The following is a 19144-nucleotide window of genomic DNA, read 5'->3' on the forward strand; positions in this document are numbered from 1 at the left end:
ATAAAAAGGTACTTTTTTTTTTAAATTAAAAATCTGCTACAACAAATTAGAGGAATTTTTATAAAATAAAATAAAGTTTAGGGATTTTTTAGTAATAAAATAAAATTAAAAGATGAAAATTAAACAAAAAAAAGTCAAGGAACGGTTTATAAAATTTACCCAAGTTTGAAAATAGCAGGTTAGAGTTGTGCTGAAAATTGCTGATGTGACATACTATGGCAAGTGGCGTAGTGTTGAAGTGATAGGGAGCCGGCATAGGATTAGGTATGGACAAGCACAATAGCAACTTGAGATCAAATGGATTTGTGGGAGGGTCAAACCCTAGCGAGTGTGGGCATGTGGGTGGTTTGTGTCATGGGGCCACTTCCTAGCTCGGACAGTAGTCCCGTGCGGTGCCTAGACTTTCACCCCATCTAGGCCAGCCTACTCGTATTCAAGGACTTTTCCCCTTATAGAGGATCTCAAATCTACTTATCGAGGGTTGTTTAACATATTTAACATGGAAACCGAATATCACTATTCTTTGTAGCACGATGTCGCCCCTCATCGTGTACATCCTCAAGCATCAACCGAAAGCATAGCAGTAAGCATCATCCGACCGTATGGCTGAACCCAAGCCAAGGTATAATATTTGTTCCCCTATACCGAGCAGCATCATTGGCCCTATACCGAGCAGCATCATCGGTTTTATATAGAAACCTTGGGCCTAGGAGACACGTGCACTACAAGCCCCTCGGCCTTGTAGTGTCCATGAAGCTCCTTCTTCATAGAGACATCGAGCTCCTATCTCACAAGAGCACGATGCCCGCCGCCTAGTACAATGAGTACGTAGGGAGCTCACTTAGAGTCACGCCCTTGCGCCAGTGACCCCAGGGATGGTGGAGAGCTTTACACCACTTAGCAACTAGCTGGGCCCGACTGTGCTCACCAGTGGCCAACTAGTCACACCCCTCTAAAGAGCATTAGGAACAAAGTGACCTCTGGCAGGAGGAGACATCAGTATGTCTCAGTGGTCACACCCCCCTATACTTTTCCATATTTATAAAAGTGTCCACCAAACTTCTCATTCTCATCAATTGTGCCCTTTAACCATCTCATAGGCCTACAGCTCGGCTGGGTTTGGCCAATCTTCATAGGGTAACGGGCTGTCCCCCTTACATTCTCCCCCACTTAGACAATCGATGTCCTCATCGATTTGCCCCGAACACCTCTTGTCATCTTTTTTTTCCTCTTGTTTAACAAAGCTGTCCCGAACATCTTGTGCCTCTTCATATCATTCATCATGTCTGGTTCTCACATATTGATCTCATGATTCTCTTATGTATCTTCATATCAACTTGTGCCTGTCTTCATACACATTCTTCATATCATTCTCATGTTATAATTGTGGCATAGCTGCCCCACCCGATCAATGATAGAAGTGCCATATTCTTTCTTGTGACATTCTTCCCCACTTAGATAGTCGATGACCCTGTCGACTACCACTATTGTTGCTGTGGCATTGCATTCCAGTGAGTTCTCGCTTTGATGGATCTGTTCAATCATCTGCATACTCCCCCACTTAATTCTTTATGACTCATTTTGTGATGGTTCCTCCAATGCTTCAAATGAACACGCCTCCACATGAATATCCTCGGCCTTCACTAAGTTATTCTTGTGGCTTTGCCTTATGGTTGCTCCATCGTAAGTACCTTGCAAAATAATCACAATACAAAACAATAGTGTTATATATGAACTCGAGCACAAGGAAGTAATAGTATTCAATTTCGGAGCTATGCTATAATATTATGGTTGCCAATAATGAACAACATAGTCATCATGTAAATGAATAGAGAAACTTACACATTATCGATTTCGTGTATCACCATGTTCCCCTCTGGAACTTGCATTATGCTCGTGGGACTCATTGCTCATGCTTGCTTTGCCCTCATTTCCTATTGCACACCTATTGTTCGTACACCCATCTCTTGATGCTACCGCCTATCAACGATAAACAATTCTCGGCTACCAATCGCTTTCGCTCTCTCTGTTCTCTTCCTGTTTGGTTTTAATTCATCTTGGGCACCACAAGTGAGTTTTGCATTCATGTTTTCTTGAGGTCTCCACCTTTTGACTACTTCTCATCTTCCAATTGGGATGTGGTTGACACTTCGAAGGGATACCATATTGCTTATGATTGCACTCTCCACCTGTAAAATTTCCACAAGATTGCATCGAGGGACTTCTCTCATCCCACATACTTTCCATTTTAGTTTCCTCGGTGAAAAACACATATACACGACTGCCACAATCATCAAGCTCATCTCGTTATCACAACCTAAATGTTTGGCCATCACAATTACTTAGATCTCCCACAGATGTCTAGAACTCTATTTGACACCACTATCCTTACAATTGTGACCCAAGATCATTTGTTTGCCTATAACTCGATTTCACTTGACAAGCGCTTCGTCATTTCTATGTATTCTCACTTCATAGGTATTCAAGGTGGCCTCAAGCTCTATTGGCACACCCATTTATCGTGAAGTCATTACCCTCTCCTCAAAAGATTATATCTAATGAGGCGTGCAGCCCTCCCACGCGTGGTATCACAACTTTTATCACAATGTGGCTCTCATGACCACCATCTCATATTTCAAAATTGTTTTGGCAAGCTTTTATCGTATAAGCTACCAACATCCGCATGATGACTTGGTTACCAGTACCAAGCATCCGAGACTTTGAGTTTTATATGAATATTTGGGCTACCGTTTGCCAACGCAACTTCATAGTGCTTACATGCACAATTGGGCCCCCGCTCTTTCTTGTGTTACCACAAGCCAACTCTTTACATCCGAATTTATATTTGGGTTTTTTACCCTTTCTAGGCTTATCGTAAGCCATATCAATTTCTATGCAACATGATTTGAGATCCACCTGTCCCTTTTTCGAATTCATCTCATAGCTGATTTTAACTTCAGCAGCTCTTAGCATCTATCGCCTCATAATTAAATGGGATTCAATGGAATCCGTGCATAATCCGAACTTGCCATCAATGGCACGCAATGACCGTCTCATCTCAAGTTGCACTCTAGCAACAATTTCACTTTCTATGTTATCCATAGAATAGCAACATTCTTATCTCAAGGGACTCTATACATGTCTCATCCTTCATTTGAAGGTTATAGTAGCCAACCGCAATGGTTATTCTCTAGGGGAGAAAACAATCGTCTCAATATCAATTAGGGTATTTCAACCCATCATTTCGAAGGTTTTCACAACCGTTAAGCTATCTCAAATTTTCCATCTCTTTACCCGCACATAATACTTTACGAGCTTAGCAATCCGTTAAGGTATTTTGAAGGCTTTCATAGCCAACAAGTAATTCCCAAATTCCAACTCTTAACCCAACTAGGGTAAGACACCATCTCAGTGAGATAAGCCATCAGTTCCATAATCTCTTGGGGATAGCACACCCCATATCTCGAAAGACTTCTACAGTCTATTAACAATTTGTAATCAGCTTATCAATCCTTGGGGCTTACTCGTCCCCTCCCATCCTGAAGACTTTCACAGTCTTATAAGCAATCCCGAGTATTGTAACTCATCACCCGACATGGGTCATTCACCATCTCAATGGTTTTGGGGAATACCGTTTGCCCCATATTTTCCAAAGTTTTCTCAATATCGATCATCTCATTTTTTTATCTGACCAAAGTTTCAAATGATGTTACTCACTCGACGAATGTCATTCGCCAATTTCTCACCTAGTTTTGCCCACGTTAGCATCCTTTGTATCGATAATCCCCAATTGGTGCACTACACTTTTGTAGATCACCTCTTAAGGACTTAACGACATTAAGAATACATTCCTTTGCACAATGTATAACTTATTCATCGTGCATGCCACAATATGTTTTTAATGAGGACATCATGTCCTTCACCCATTTGAGGGTTATATCTTCCGCTCACCCTTCCTCGAGGTGAACACATGATTAGCTTTGATTGCTTTATTTAACAACCATCACATTCCATCATTTCTCATTATTATTTTTTTTTTATCTCATATGCATCACACAACTAAAGGTTTCTCAAGGGAGGTAAGGATTCTTATCCATCGCGAGCACTGACCTTGCTCTGATACCAACTGTCACGGGCCACTTCCTAGCTCGAACAGTAGTCCCTTGCGGTGCCTAGACTTCCACCCCATCTAGGCCAGCCTACTCATATTCAAGGACCTTTCCCCTTAAAGAGGATCTCAAATCTACTTATCGAGGGTCGTTTAGCATATTTAACATGAAAACCGAATATCACTATTCTTTGTAGCACGATGTCGCCCCTCATCGTGTACATCCTCAAGCATCAACCAAAAGTATAGCAGTAAGCATCATCCGACCGTATGGCTGAACCCAAGCTAAGGTATAATATTTGTTCCCGTATACTGAGCAGCATCATTGGCCCTATATCGAGCAGCATCATCGGTTTTATACAGAAACCTCAGGCCTAAGAGACACGTGCACTACAAGCCCCTTTGCCTTGTAGTGTCCATGAAGCTCCTTCTTCATGGAGACATCGAGCTCCTATCTCACGAGAGCACGATGCCCGCCGCCTAGTACAATGAGTACATAGGGAGCTCACTTAGAGTCACACCCTTGCACCAGTGACCCTGGGGATGGTGGAGAATTTTACACCACTTAGTAACTAGTTGGGCTCGACTGTGCTCACCAGTGGCCAACTAGTCACACCCCCCTAAAGAGCATTAGGAACAAAGTGACCTCTGGCAGGAGAAGACATCAGTATGTCTCAGTGGTCACACCCCCCTATACTTTTTCATATTTATAAAAGTGTTCACCAAACTTCTCATTCTCATCAATTATGCCCTTTAACCATCTCATTGGCCTACAGCTCAGTTGGGTTTGGCCAATCTTCATAGGGTAACGGGCTATCCCCCTTACAGTTCGGTTACTGATTTGCCTAACGGAATACACTGATTGGCAAGAGGGGCCACTCAAATAATGTATGCGTACTTTTATTTGGTTAGAAAGAAGTTGATTTGCCTGGTTGGAACCCAAACAAAACTTAGTTTTTGGATACATACATACTCAAATAATGTATGTATGCACTGGAAGAGTTGCCTAGTGGTTGGGTTGTTGATTGGTGGTGGTATTGTGTTTGGAAGAATAAGAAGTGTTGGGTTATTTACGGCAGTAACGAACCCAGAGTGCATGTTTACAAGAACATTGTAAAGTTGAATAAATATCAAATGTGGTCACTCAATTTTATGAGTATTTTTTATAGAAGTTATTAAATTTTAATTTCTTTCATAAAATTCACTGAACTTCAATTTGATTTCATAAAAATTACTTTGACCAGAAATTAAAGGTTTTCAAGTTAATCTGCTAACCTGTCAACTAATTTATAAATAAAATTACTTTATTTTATTAGTTTCTCAAGAAAAGAGGAAATAACATGCATAGAATGCATCCGGCTACCTTTCTTATCGTCAAACCCTCCTCTTTTTTCCATTTTTTCTCCATCAATAAAATAGTTAATAAGTTAATAGATTAACTTGGAAACTTTTAATCTCTGGTCATAGTGATTTTTATGAAATAAAATTGAAATTTAATAAATTTTATAAAAGAAATTAAAAGTTAATAACTTTTATGAAAACACTTATAAAATTGAGTTATCATGTGTGATAATTACCCCTGTAAAATTACATGTTAAATATCATTTTATTTGTGATTGAGGCCAGGCCCAAATGTTTTCCTAAATCGATGCTTATTTATTTTTTATATTTAAGTGATAGATTTTGTAGTTGGAGCCTATTATAATGATGAAAGCATGAAAAATATAAGTATAAATAAATTAAGGATAAATTATCAATATAGGTTTTTTATTTTGTTAAAATTAATTATTTAATTTCTTTTTTCTTTAAGTCAAATTAAAATGTTTTTGTACTTTGTAAAATTAAATTTTTTAATCATTATGTTAGATTTCTCTCAAAGAAAACGTCAATCAATTTGTTTTAATCTTGATTAGGAAGATTAAATAGTAAGACAATTAAAATTATAGGGACTAAATAGATGAATAGCTAAAATTATAGGGATTAAACAATATAATTATAATAATTACTCATAACGTTTTTTTGGACTGTGATTTACCCATAAATTAAAAACACAAGAACAATAAATTATATATGTTGTTCAACCTCTTCTATTAAAGCAAGCATTGGTGGAGCCAAACAATTGGTAATTTCACTTTTGCCAGAATTATTTTCATGAAAACAATTATTTATACAATTGGTAGTGATAGGGAAAATTCTTTCATAGACTCGGTCTATAGATTAAAATAAAAATATATAAAATTCATATATTTAATATGTAAAATTTAATATATTATATATTTTAATTTCATAATGAAAAATACTAATAATATTTTGTTTTTAGTTGGAGAATATCATCATGATTAGTTTTATTTTGTCTTCGAAACTTTTCACTTTCTGCCCTTTGTTTGCTTTTCAGAGTAATTATTCCATCCTTGGAAATCATTTTTTTTTTTATCTTTTCCTGGTTGTTTAGATGTTTTCAAACGTATTTTTTATGCTCTCTTATTGGAGAGGGACCTTCTAAATTTAGGACTTGTTTATCATGTGAAAAATTTAAAATATGAAATTTTAATATATATATCAAGAAATAGAATATATAAAATTACATTTTTAAACTTTAATTTAATTATATTAAAATCATTTTAGGATTATGAGATCGAGTATAAATCTCGGTCAAAGCTAAATATAAAAATATTACAATGAATATAAAAACTCACAACAATTTCTCTTATTTTATTGCAACATTTTGCAATAGTAATATACTGTATTAAGAAAATATTAAGAATATTCCTTTTACTTTAATAAAATTAATTATTTATTTTATTAGTTAATCAATGTAATTTTATTCAATTTACTATTTAATTTTCCCATTCATTTTAGGCTTCAATTTAAATTTTATCCAATCTCTCAATAATTTGAAAAATACAATTACATAATTTTTTTAATTTTTTAATCCTTAAACTATTTAGTCATATAATAGTAATTTCTCTCTCCTTTGAATACAATAATTAATAAAAAAACTTATTTTAAATTGAATGGAGAAACTAAAAAATATATAGAAAAAAATAAAATAACTAATTAATATATTTTTTTAAAATAAAAAATTAAATAATTTATTTCGTTAAAATAAATAAACTAAATAATAAGTTTTCTAAGCCTTAGCTTTCAAGTTTCATCTTTCTCTTCAATATTGATAATGATAATTATTATAATGATTAGTTATTTCTTATTGTATAATTCATATATTAATATAACTTATTATTTTTATATATTTATACCTTAAAATTATTATATATCGAATTTAGGCAAAAATTTCCAATGCCTCAATCGTTAATACACTAAAATTCTTCACATAAACACTAACCTAAGAAGCTAAATACCTAGCCCAATAAAGCTATCCATTTTCTATATAAACAAACAAAGTTCAAGGTTCACGAGAGCAAACTAACATAACCAACTAAATCAATACCTAACCTTATTGGTCTACATGGACGGCCAACACAGAATCAACATTCCCAAGAATGCAAAATTACAAAAAGAATAAGCAAGAAAACAAAACACAGAGTCACGAGAGTGAGAATATGGGTTTAGACTAATACAGGAAAAAGATAGCTGAGTGTATGGTGTTTATTGCATTCTTCATCTCTCACTCTCATCATTTCAGTTGTGTTAGTTTTATTTTTTGTTTTTATGTGGGTGATTGAGGACCCTCTAATAGCTAAGAGCATGTGAGTGCACATGTGAGGTGGCTTTCTATACCCATCATCACCATTTTCACATGGATTAGAATCAGAAGATGATATGGGATTGATACCATACCTACCCCTAAAAAAAATACCATTCGGAGTTTGGATAATTTGAAGTAGATTACCTTCTCTCTCTCTGCGTGTGTATGTAGCCAACTGATCATTTCTCTTCATCTTGACACGTATTGCTTTATTAAGAATTCTCTATCTGCTTATGTCCTTATTGTATTGCCCCATATCTGCTAGGATAATTCGTAAATTGGGTTTTACCCCATAATGATAGTGAATTTCAAATTAAAAGAGAGGGTTAGCCGACAGAATATCCATGCAGAAGACTGATATATATAAAATTCACTCGAATTTGAACAATATCATGGTTATTTATATGGCTATAAATACCCTTCAGTGCCTTGTCAACCGTACATTCTTCCATCTCTCTCTCTCTCTCTCTCTCTCTCAGCTTCGTATCTCTGCTGTTGCTTCCAAGCATAGGCAATTATGAGGAAAGCAAGCATTGCCTTCTTTGTTCTTCGTTTGATGCTTCTTTTTGTAGCAGAGAACAATGTAAGTTGGCAATTATTTTTATTCTCTCTTCTTTTACTGGAATATTACTGTTAGCATTAGTAAAGACATTCAGGCTATTAATTAATCACCATACTAGGTTGGCTACGATAATTAATCCTTCTTAATTATAATTAAACCCTCTTTTCATTCCAACTTAATTACAAAGAAAGTTGCATTGTCCTCTTCTCATTGTCATTTCAAACATTCTTTTTGATGGCCAAAAGCGGTTTTCAAGTATGATTGTCAATATTATTTGCTTCTCTCATCTAATGAGTATGAATGTTGCATGGTTGCAGGCTACCATAACTGAGGCTCCAACTCCTCAGCCACAACCAAACAGCAATCTTCCGACAGTGAGATTTTTATATTAATTTGGCGAATGTATATATTATTAAAACAACTCTTTTGCTAATTATAATACAATCATTTTGTTTTATTCCTTGTTTGATTTTCAGTATGGCACCACTCAAGGCAGCCTTCGTCCTCAAGGTAATTGATTAAGAAACAACCATCCAAACCAGGAATGAATTGATATATCATATGAAGAACTATTACGATGATGATAATAATTGGGATTAAACATCGTTATCATTCAATTCTTTCGTAAAATAAAGAATTAATTTTTCCTAAAGAAAAATGTGAAATATTGATGGATTTGGTTGGGGTTGTAGAATGTGCACCACGTTGCACCACAAGATGCTCAAAGACAGCTTACAAGAAGCCGTGCATGTTCTTCTGTCAGAAGTGTTGTGCAAAGTGCTTGTGTGTGCCTTCTGGAACTTATGGAAACAAGCAATCCTGCCCTTGCTACAACAATTGGAAGACAAAAAGAGGAGGTCCCAAATGCCCTTGAACCCCACACCTCAATTTTATTTCCTCCCTTATAAAATCCCGCCTTCTTTTCTGTTGTTGTTGTTGAGTGTTGCATATATGGTATTTATAAGATTATGAATTGCTTCATTTATTCTGCAACCCATTTTTTCTTTAAAGAAAAAGAGAAAATAAAAACTAAAAATCTATGTTCAAAATACTAGCAAGCATTTCATTCATTTATGGGCAAAGAAAGCTCAATGATTATTAAGTGCACATGTACACTCTCTATAGATATATGGGTCCTGCTTTCTAAATTAAGGAAACTGAATTTTTATATTTAAGGGAAGAGAACACTATTTTTTAGTACTCCCATAGAACACTATTTTTTAGTACTCTCGTTATATGTAACATCTAGTTAAATGTTTGTGCTATGCAAAAATTTGATAGAAATTAACTTTTTTTTTCTAATTTAAATTTTAATATTTTATTTTTTATTAAAATCATTTCTAATATTTTTTATATAATTTGATTAAAGATAACTAGCAAGCTAAACTTTCTTTAAGAAATGCCACATGATAGCTTCTTTGAAAAACTTAGCCTGTTTCATATATATAAAATAGATTTTCTAGAAAGCTTAGTCAACATCAAACCTATATGACTTGAAACAAACATGAAAATATATAGCAAATTTGGGATAACAGTTAATCTAATAAAAAAATTAAAAAAAAAATAGATGGATAAACAAAATATTCAAATTACAGGGCAGACATTGTTTCAATTCCACAATCAAATGCACTTGCCAAAAACTGCCATTGAGCGGGAATAATAATTACTATATAACATGGCTTGTGCCGTGCCCATGCCATTAATACTTAACAATACTATTTAATGATTGAGAATGAGTTAGAAAAGAAAATAAAAGTAAATTTAAAGAGGAACAAGAATTTAAGAGAATTATAGAAAAGAAAGTAAAATAATTAATGAAGAATGTACGTAGAATGTTAGTATTATTGTTGCTTCAGGCTTGAAAAAGTCTATTAATTCAACGTATAACTTGCTCAGCTCATCAAAGCTATTGCTTTGTTGTATATTAATTGTTGGAAAATTAAATATATGGAACACAATTTTGCATCTATAATTATTGTCTCAAGTTTATATCATTAGTCTATAATATGATTAAATGCTACACTTTTGAATCCGATCAAGTGTGTGGCGCAATGCGAGCGTGCCAACTTATCTAATTAATGAAAGCGAATGCACCAGCATATCTTCAAATGGTGAAATGCCTTAAAAATGTTTGGAGTAACTAGAAACAAGCTAAGTTTTTTATGGAGAAAGCTCCTTCAGCTTGGAGTAGCCAGAAGAGGGTGTTGGTATTTGAAAGAAGATAAACAAAACACAAAGAAACTAAAATTGCATAAGTTGCAGAAATGGAGAAAAGAAAACAGAGTTAAGTTGTAGGAAATGGATATTTCTCAATCTCACTCATTCTCATTCATTTCCAGCAATATATATAAAGAGAACATCAAGTACATCACTATTTTTACATCAACTTTACCATAATTGTCTACTAGCTTTTCTACCTAAAAAAAAAAAACAGACAACCGTACCTAGCCATACTTCTAAAACCAAAAGGCTAAACTAAGTACACTAACAAAAAAACCAATTCATGCATAGGGTGACAGCTAAATGTCACAACCTTCATCACTCCTCCTTGGCATTTTTGCTGGAAACACCAAGGCCAGTGCCGTTTAATGTTTCAAATTTCAGAAAATCGAACTTAGATACAAGAGAGTTGGGTCACCTGTTCTTCTTTCCATAAATTCTAAGAGAACACACCATTTGCTAGATGAAAAACCCTCCTCTTTAAGAGTAACTCTTCATCAAGAGCATACCAGAATTTCTTCAAATGACCTTTTTTAAGTTCTTTTTCTGCTCTTCCTTTAACACTAAAAAAAATGTTGGAAAAACAGAGGAGATGGGATTTGTATTTCATTGAAGACAAAGGAAAACTCTCTCAAACAGAGGATAAAAGAGACAATGAGATGAAGAGAAACACACATTTACATATTAAAATGTAGGATATACAACCAACAACATTTAAACCAAGAAGTTCTTTTCTTTCTCTTTTTCTTCCTTTTGGTAGCTTAAAACTCTTTTCTTGGCAGCTCACTTTTTCACTCTGCTCTACTCTCATATTCAGCAGCAAGCTCTTCTCTTTTACAGAGAAACATTGTTTGCTTTAGTCAACATATGTCCATACTCAGGTATGGCTATGTTTCTTTTCTTCCACACAAAGATTTTCATTTAATCTTTATCCAAAAATCACATCAACTTCCAGCACTCCTCCTTGATGAGATTTTTGCTAGAGGTGGACATTTTCATCTTGGATCATAAGTTCTTCAAACTACTTTTAAGATTGATCTTTTTCTGTTGGCCATCTTGCAAACAACAAGCTCTTCCTTTTGAGCAACCAAGGATTCACAAAAAAAATAAAAAAGAAGGCTCATGCCTTTCAACAACAAATTTTCTTTCGCAATTTTGGACTTGCTAAGGTCTCTTCCAACAAGTTCTTTCTGTTTGTTTACATGCTTAGGTCCTTTCAAACAAAGCTTCTTGCAGTTTAAGAGACTAATCAAGTTAAACCTATTCTAAAGATAGACAACTAGTCTAAGATTTTTTTTTTTTTTTTTTATCTATAGTTCAAAGATTTGGAGGTCTGAAATACCAGTTAAGACATGGTGGTCTAAACAAGATAGGAGTCATGCAAGTTTAAGGGGTGATTCTTACGTTATAAACTTCAATAAATTTAAATGGTCATTGTTTTTTGATTGAGTTTATTTGTTATTTGCTAGTATGTAGGAGTAGTGGGCAATAAAAGTGGAAAAACATGTAGAAAAGCATAATAATTGCTGATTTAACAAAAACTATAAAGAGGAGAGTAAAAAAAAAAAAAAAGAAAAAAAAAGAAAAAGCAAAGAAGAGAAACAAAAACTTATAAATAAAAACAGAGGATATATAACCAGCTACATGTAAAATAAATTTTTTTTTCCCCTTTTTTTTCATTTTCATAGCTTTCAACGCTCCTTTCAATAGCTTACTTTTCTCTTTGCTCTCTCCTCATATTTAGTAGCATCTCTTTTCTTTTATAAATTACTTGCTTCAGTCAATATATACCCATACTTAGGTATGGCTATATTTCTTTTCTTGTACACAATCTGAACTTTTTTCAAAATCTCATGAACTTCTAACCCTCCTCCTTGATGAGATTTTTGTCGGAGATGGGCATCTTTATCTTGGATCATTAGTCATTTGAACAACTTCAATATATGCTGGCCATCTTACGAACAAAAAGCTCCTCCTTAGGTCCCTTCATTAAAGGTCAAGAGCTTATAGACATGCTAAGGTCCCTTCAAACAAAGCTTTAACAGTTTTAGGACATGCTTAGGTCTGCTTCAACAAATTTTAGCAATTTTAAGGCATGCATGGGTCCCTTCAAGCAAAGCTTCACTTATAGTTTTGATACTTGCAGATCTAAATCATCTAGTCTTCTATAGTTTAAAAACTTGCAAGTCTACTTCATCAATTTAAAGACACGAAGGTTTATTTCAACAATTTATAGTTTTAAGACTTGATAATCTCTTAAAATTTATGCAGTTTATAGACATGCAAAGGTCTCTTCAATAAGATTTTTCTTTTCTCTGTTTAGAGACTTGTTGGTCTTTACATAACAAAAAACTCAAAGCTTTCGCACTTGAAGGACAAAAAAAATAGAGGAGAAATATTGTTGATGAAGTTGTGAACAATTAACAACAAAAATAGCTAGACTTAATTTTGATAAAGGCCCTCAAAGATCATTTAGGCTTTGATACAATGTTAGAAAAATAGAAGAGATGAAGCAGGATTCATATTTCATTGAAGACAAAAGGAAACTCTCTCAAACACAAAATAAAAGAGATAATGAGATGAAGAGAAACACACATTTATATATTAAAGTAGAGGGTATACAACAAGCTACATTTAAAACAAAAGGTTCTTTTCTCTCTCTCTCTCTCTCTCACTCCTTCATTTTGGTACCTTACTTTCTTCTCAGTACCTCACTTTTTCTCTCTGCTCCACTCTTATATTCAATAGCAAGCTTTTCTCTTTTATAGAGAAACATTACTTGCTTTAGTCAGCATATGCCCATACTTAGGTATAACTATATTTCTTTTCTTCTACACAAAGATTTTCATCTAATCTTTATCCAAAAATCACATCAACTTCCAACAAAAGGGCAAGCTCATGACTGATCATGAGGATCCTCATTAGGTTAAGAGGAGTCCAACTTGTAATATCTTAAAAAGCTTTACAAGGATCTTCTTAATCTATAAGGATATGGAATGTTGTATTGTACCTTAGGTAGCATAACCAAAGGTCTTCATCAAATCTTAAATCTTGTAAAACCTTTTTAAGAAACTTTACAAGGTTCTTCAATGACTTTTAAATGTCAAAGAATCTTACACACCTTAGGAAACATTACATGGGTTTCTACTAACTTTAAGAGTTAAGAATGGAATGACTACTGAAATCAAAAGAGAAAGAAAATGATAACAAGATAGAAGGATAGGATCTTGCAATGAATTCAGGGATCCTTATTAGTGAAATTTATAAGCCCTTATATAGGCTTTGAGTTTACAAGATATATAAAGTTAAGTGTAGTCCTAAACAAAGTCTACAAAAATGGGTGTTGATCTTTATAACAATAAATAATGATAATAACTATTTGTTTTTAAGATGAATACAAGTAAGATAGAAGTTGTATCAAAAAAAGAGAAGAATTTAGAAAAACTATGGTGGGAAAACTCTCTCTCGATGACCCTTCCTTCAACCCCTGCCAAAAACTATCCTCCGCCTCAAATCCCTCCTCCTCAAAAAAATCCTTGCTTTACCCTTAGCCTATTTTGAAAATTTTCCCCCATAGTGGTTTACAAAAGATCTTTGGAACTCCTTCTCTCACTTTGGAAACATCGTGTAAATCTTAATTCTAAATAAACAAAGTCAAAAATGGAGGCACTTTCGGTTTGCGCAAGTCCTTTTTATAGATGATTTATGGAATGTGATTAAGGATCTCAATGGACTCTAGATTGGAAGTTATAAGCTTAGCGCTTTCATCTCTAAGTACAGTAAAAACTCAAGCTCTAGTGGATCAAATGATTCAGATAATCCTCCAATTGAATGAAAGGGTGGTTTTGGTTTTGATGTTTGTTTGGGGAAGGCAAGTAATGAACATGAAGGGTTAGAATCTTTGATTGGAGAAAGATGAGAGCCAACTAATGAAAATATATGGCTTGGCTGGATCAATAAGCTATTGCTACCTTCATGAATATTCAATCTATTTCAAATTACAAACTTACTTCTTGGTAGAGGGTGTGTTTTTTGTTAAAGTCTCCCTCATGAGTGTAAAGTCTATTTTATTGACTTTTGATAACAAAGATCTAGTGAATGAGTTCTTTGTGAGCAAAAATGGCTTAATTAATGGTTTGAAGACATTAAGCCATAGCAGCCTACCTTCACACCAATTGAACTAGTTATTTGGTTAAAATTATTTAGGGTTCCTTTAAATGTGTAAACTATAGACTTTTTTCATTAGACTGGGAGCAAAGTAGGGGAATTCATCTTAGTGGATAGTAATATGATATCAAAGTCTGATTTTGATTATGCAAGGATTCTTATTTGTGTTAACGATTTTATTTTGGTTAATAAAATCATATTAGTTGATCTTGATGTCTTAATGGTGGAAGAATCACTAAGTCCTTATTTCTTATAGTGTTTTCATCAGAAGACAGGGAATTCTTCCTCTTTTTTTGAAGAGAGAAACATGGAATTTTCAAATTCAAATAATGCAAATGGGGAAGATCATTCTAATGATGCGTGTTCGTCCACTGAAAAGCTAAACCTTGGAGATAATCTCCTAGATTTTGAGAACTCTAGTTCTTTGTATGAGAACAACATACAAAGCTCTACCCAACATAATAGCCGCCATTCATTAATTCTTTCTCAAGGTTATGGCTTTGACAGTTGACAATATGTTGCCGAGTCAAGTGCACCAAGTTGTGATAAGAACTCCACAGAGTCAATTGATTTCAATTTAATTAGAGACTTAAGTGAGGGTCCCAATGGTGATTTAATCATTTCTTCTCAGGCCAACCTGTGACATACTCCTGAATCCTTATGTAACTAGTTGGATGTTGAAAAAAATCCCCTGAGGATCCTTTGGCAATTCATCTTGGGAAGTAGCAAAGTTGAGGTTGTCCCTATTCACCCTCCATATCTGGAAGAATTTGAATCCCAAATGGTGCAACAGGTGGATTAAATGATAGATTTCCGTCTCACCCAACCCATAAGTCCAGCAATTCCAACACTTTGACCCTTGTTCCTTATGTAAGCTTAGCCCGATTTCCATCTCTCTCTCAACCCATAAAAAATTATACTCTCCTGTGTTCTCAAGTAGAGGAGAAAAAGTAAGTTAATTGGGGATCTTTTTGATATTTCTCCCAAGTTGAATTGGGGAGGCAAGAAAAGCAAAGAGGTGAGAAATATGCAAAGAAAGATGCATTGAGGAATGAGGGTGAAATTGTACATTTGGACAAAAGTGACATTAACAGGGTTAACTATCGAGATTTGAAATCAAATGCTGGTTTAGGTCATGCGACATATTTACTATCTCTTTATAAATATAATGGGTGAGACCGATTGATATGGTATTTGTAATATATTACTTCATTTATTATTTTCCAATTAATTCCACTTTTATTTCATGGAGTTCGTCTCATAGGACTTGGGTAAGGTTTTCTATCACATTTATTTACATTCTTCTTTTTGAAACTAGAATCTGTGTAAATGGGTCATCCTTTTTCTTATGCTTTAATAGTCACTTTGCAAATAATATACTTTCTTATAAATTTATAAATCTTTAAGAAAGTCTTTTTACAAAATACAGTTGCAAGCATAGTGCTAAAATAAACAAAATAATACATGCCTCAAAATGACTCCACTAAATGATAAAAAAAAATGTATAAACTTGATTATAATAAATCTTAGAGCATAATTATCTAAAAACTACTTACTATTGTCTTACTCATATCCCTGAAGGGGATAAATAGAAAAGGAGTAATAAGTATATAAATCCAATAAGTAAAGAATTATATGGGGAAAGAAAATATATTAAATAAATACATTTCAAGCATATGATTGCATCATCCATATGAATGGTTACACAGCACAACAAGTCACCGCAAGGTAACTATATCACCTTCCCCATCCCATTACTTTCATATCATAGCACATATCCAATGTGTCTGGCCCATTATAGGAGCTTCTTAGGACTTCCTCTTAACATTCACACAGTGCAGGGACACAAAATTCATATTTTACTTAAAGGTTGCTTCTAGAATCCTGGTATTCGGATGTTAAAGACACATAATTGCCTTACCTAATATTCCTTTCCTTTTTTTCATTTGTGAGCTCATAATACATGCATGCTCTTTCCTTTACATTTCTTTTATCTTTTCCATTGAAATTCATTGTCATCCATAGCTACCAAAACAACAAAAAAATATAATATGCAATATTTTTTGTGAGTTAAATACTATATAATTACATATATATGCAATTCTTATATGCAATATATACATCTAATTAAAATACTTAAATGGTGCATGAATGCACATGTAAAGTAAAACATAATTTAAGAAGTCATTTTGTAATTTATACTCACATAGGTAGTAGTATTTTTACCCTTGACACTTACTTCTTCCTTTTAGCTCTAGTCCCAACAATTCTATCCCCGAGTCTATAAAGAGAGAGTATATAAAATATATTTAGTTAATCACTTTATTAAAATTAGATTATACTTTATTTATTAGTTGTAGGCAACCTTTGATAGCCAATAATGTGCATTTTTACGAAACATCTAGAGTTCTCTCCCTTTTTTATATTTTTTCTTTCCATGTTCTGTAGCCGAAGTTGAGTTCTTCGGCCACCGAAAACACCTCATCACCAAATACTTTAGAATCCTTAATCTCAGTTACTACCCCAGGTAGTATTGTGGTTACTCTCATTACTTATTGTTAGCTTTAGTAAGTTCCTTGTCACCTAACTCTAAGAGAACACGTCATTCCCTTAGAGCATATTTTGTCACGTCACAGTAAGGAGTATTACACTCTCTTTTGTTTTAAATTCGATTTGCAATCTTTTTAGATAAGTTTGGTCCTATTTTTGACATGAATTTTGTGGCCTTAATTGTTTGAAAGAAAGGGGGATGAGAGATGGACAAAAGAAGGGAGGAGGGAAATGAGAGAGAGAGAGAGAGAGAGTCACATGAGAGAGGAAGTGGGAGGAGAGAAGGCAATGGTAATTTGTTACTGAATTTTAATATAAGTTTTGGCATTTTTTTTATTTTTGATAAAAAATAATATGGATAATTCAAGATGAAGGGATGAATTTTTATTATAGAATAAAATCTTAAAAATGAATCATATGATGTTAAAAGTATAAAAATTAGCATGTATATATAGTAAGACTTTAAGCACCTGATTGTAAAATGATTGAATTGATTTTTTGAAATTTCACACCAATTACGTATAATGTATATGTGGAGATATAAAATTTTACATATTTTAACAAAATTAAAGTGATTTTCTAAAAGGATGTGTGTATTCTTTATCCATATATGTGTATATATTTTTAATCAATTTAAAAAAAAAAAATCCACAAGACAGTCAAAGTCAATAAATAATGCATCTCAATTGCGCAAGTACAGATGCGCGGGTAAGCACGTGTTGTCGTGACCTTTGGTTAGCTTTGATTTTTAAATTTTCCTCCTCATTGCCAAGAAAAGCTAGAACATCCAGCTCTTGCAAAGCCAAATCTCAAATGAATTTTAAAATCATGGCCATCAAGGTTCACTGACAATTACATGAATAAATAATCCAATTAGAATTAATAATGGAGAATCAAGGAACATGGAATATGCCATTAATTTTTTAATTAATTATTAAAAAGTCCCAGAGTTTCTTGATATTATATTTTAAAATTGTTTAAATATTTTTCATTTTTATTATTCCAATTTTAATAATACTTCTAATCCTTAAAATACTAGCAGCCAAAAGTGAAAAATTAATTTTATGATTATAATATTTTATAATATAATAATTTAAGTATTAAAGTATAATATAAAAAATTAAAATGAGATATAATCTAAATGATTTTACCATTTATAAATGAAAATATAAGAAATAATAAATTATAACTTAGAGTTGAATAACTCAAAATATTTATAATTCATTTTAATTCACAAAAAATTCAAAATAATTCAAATCTTAATAATAATTTAAGATTTAAATAACTTTTTAAATCAATGAAAATTAATTTTTTTTAAATATTCAAATTTAACATAAAACTACTTTTATAGAATAAAAAGTAAAAAAAAATAGACTATTAAGATTTAAGGTGCATGAAAATTGAATTTTGATTTTTTTAATCATAATATTCAAATTAAAAAATGAAAGAAATTATATATTCCATGTAATGACGTAAGGATTTCATAGAACTTTTAACTTCATATTTCTCAATTTCATTGCTAAAATCTCTGGTTTGAGTTTTTTTTTTATTTTTTTTATTTTTTTTATAATCAAATGGAATATTTCATCAAATAAATAGAGGGCAAAAGCTTGCTTAAAAAAATAGAGGCTTCAAGTTAATTTTTATTTTTATATAAATGGTTTTAAATAGCAGATAAAAAAAAATCTAATACATGAAACTAAAACCTTATTTAAATATTAAATAAATATTTTTATTTTTATTAAAAATATAGATGAAGAAAGATTCTATCAATCTAGAGTTAGAATATACCACCAATTTCATCAAGAAATTATAGTAAAATTTACAAATC

The 19144-nt window shown here is 32.9% G+C and overlaps 1 protein-coding gene across 1 annotated transcript; it reads left to right on the forward strand.

Annotated features, from left to right (window-relative positions):
• Positions 1-8217: 8217 nt before the first annotated feature.
• On the forward strand, positions 8218-9357 carry LOC110637234 (protein GAST1). Its single transcript, XM_021787241.2, has 4 exons — positions 8218-8397; positions 8694-8750; positions 8853-8886; positions 9069-9357. The coding sequence occupies exons 1-4, from the start codon at positions 8332-8334 to the stop codon at positions 9248-9250; spliced, it is 339 nt and encodes a 112-aa protein (XP_021642933.2). The 5' UTR covers positions 8218-8331; the 3' UTR covers positions 9251-9357.
• The last annotated feature ends 9787 nt before the right edge of the window (positions 9358-19144 follow it).

The sequence above is a fragment of the Hevea brasiliensis genome, chromosome 3, assembly GCF_030052815.1.
Source record: "Hevea brasiliensis isolate MT/VB/25A 57/8 chromosome 3, ASM3005281v1, whole genome shotgun sequence".
In the NCBI taxonomy this organism is placed as follows: Eukaryota; Viridiplantae; Streptophyta; class Magnoliopsida; order Malpighiales; family Euphorbiaceae; genus Hevea; species Hevea brasiliensis.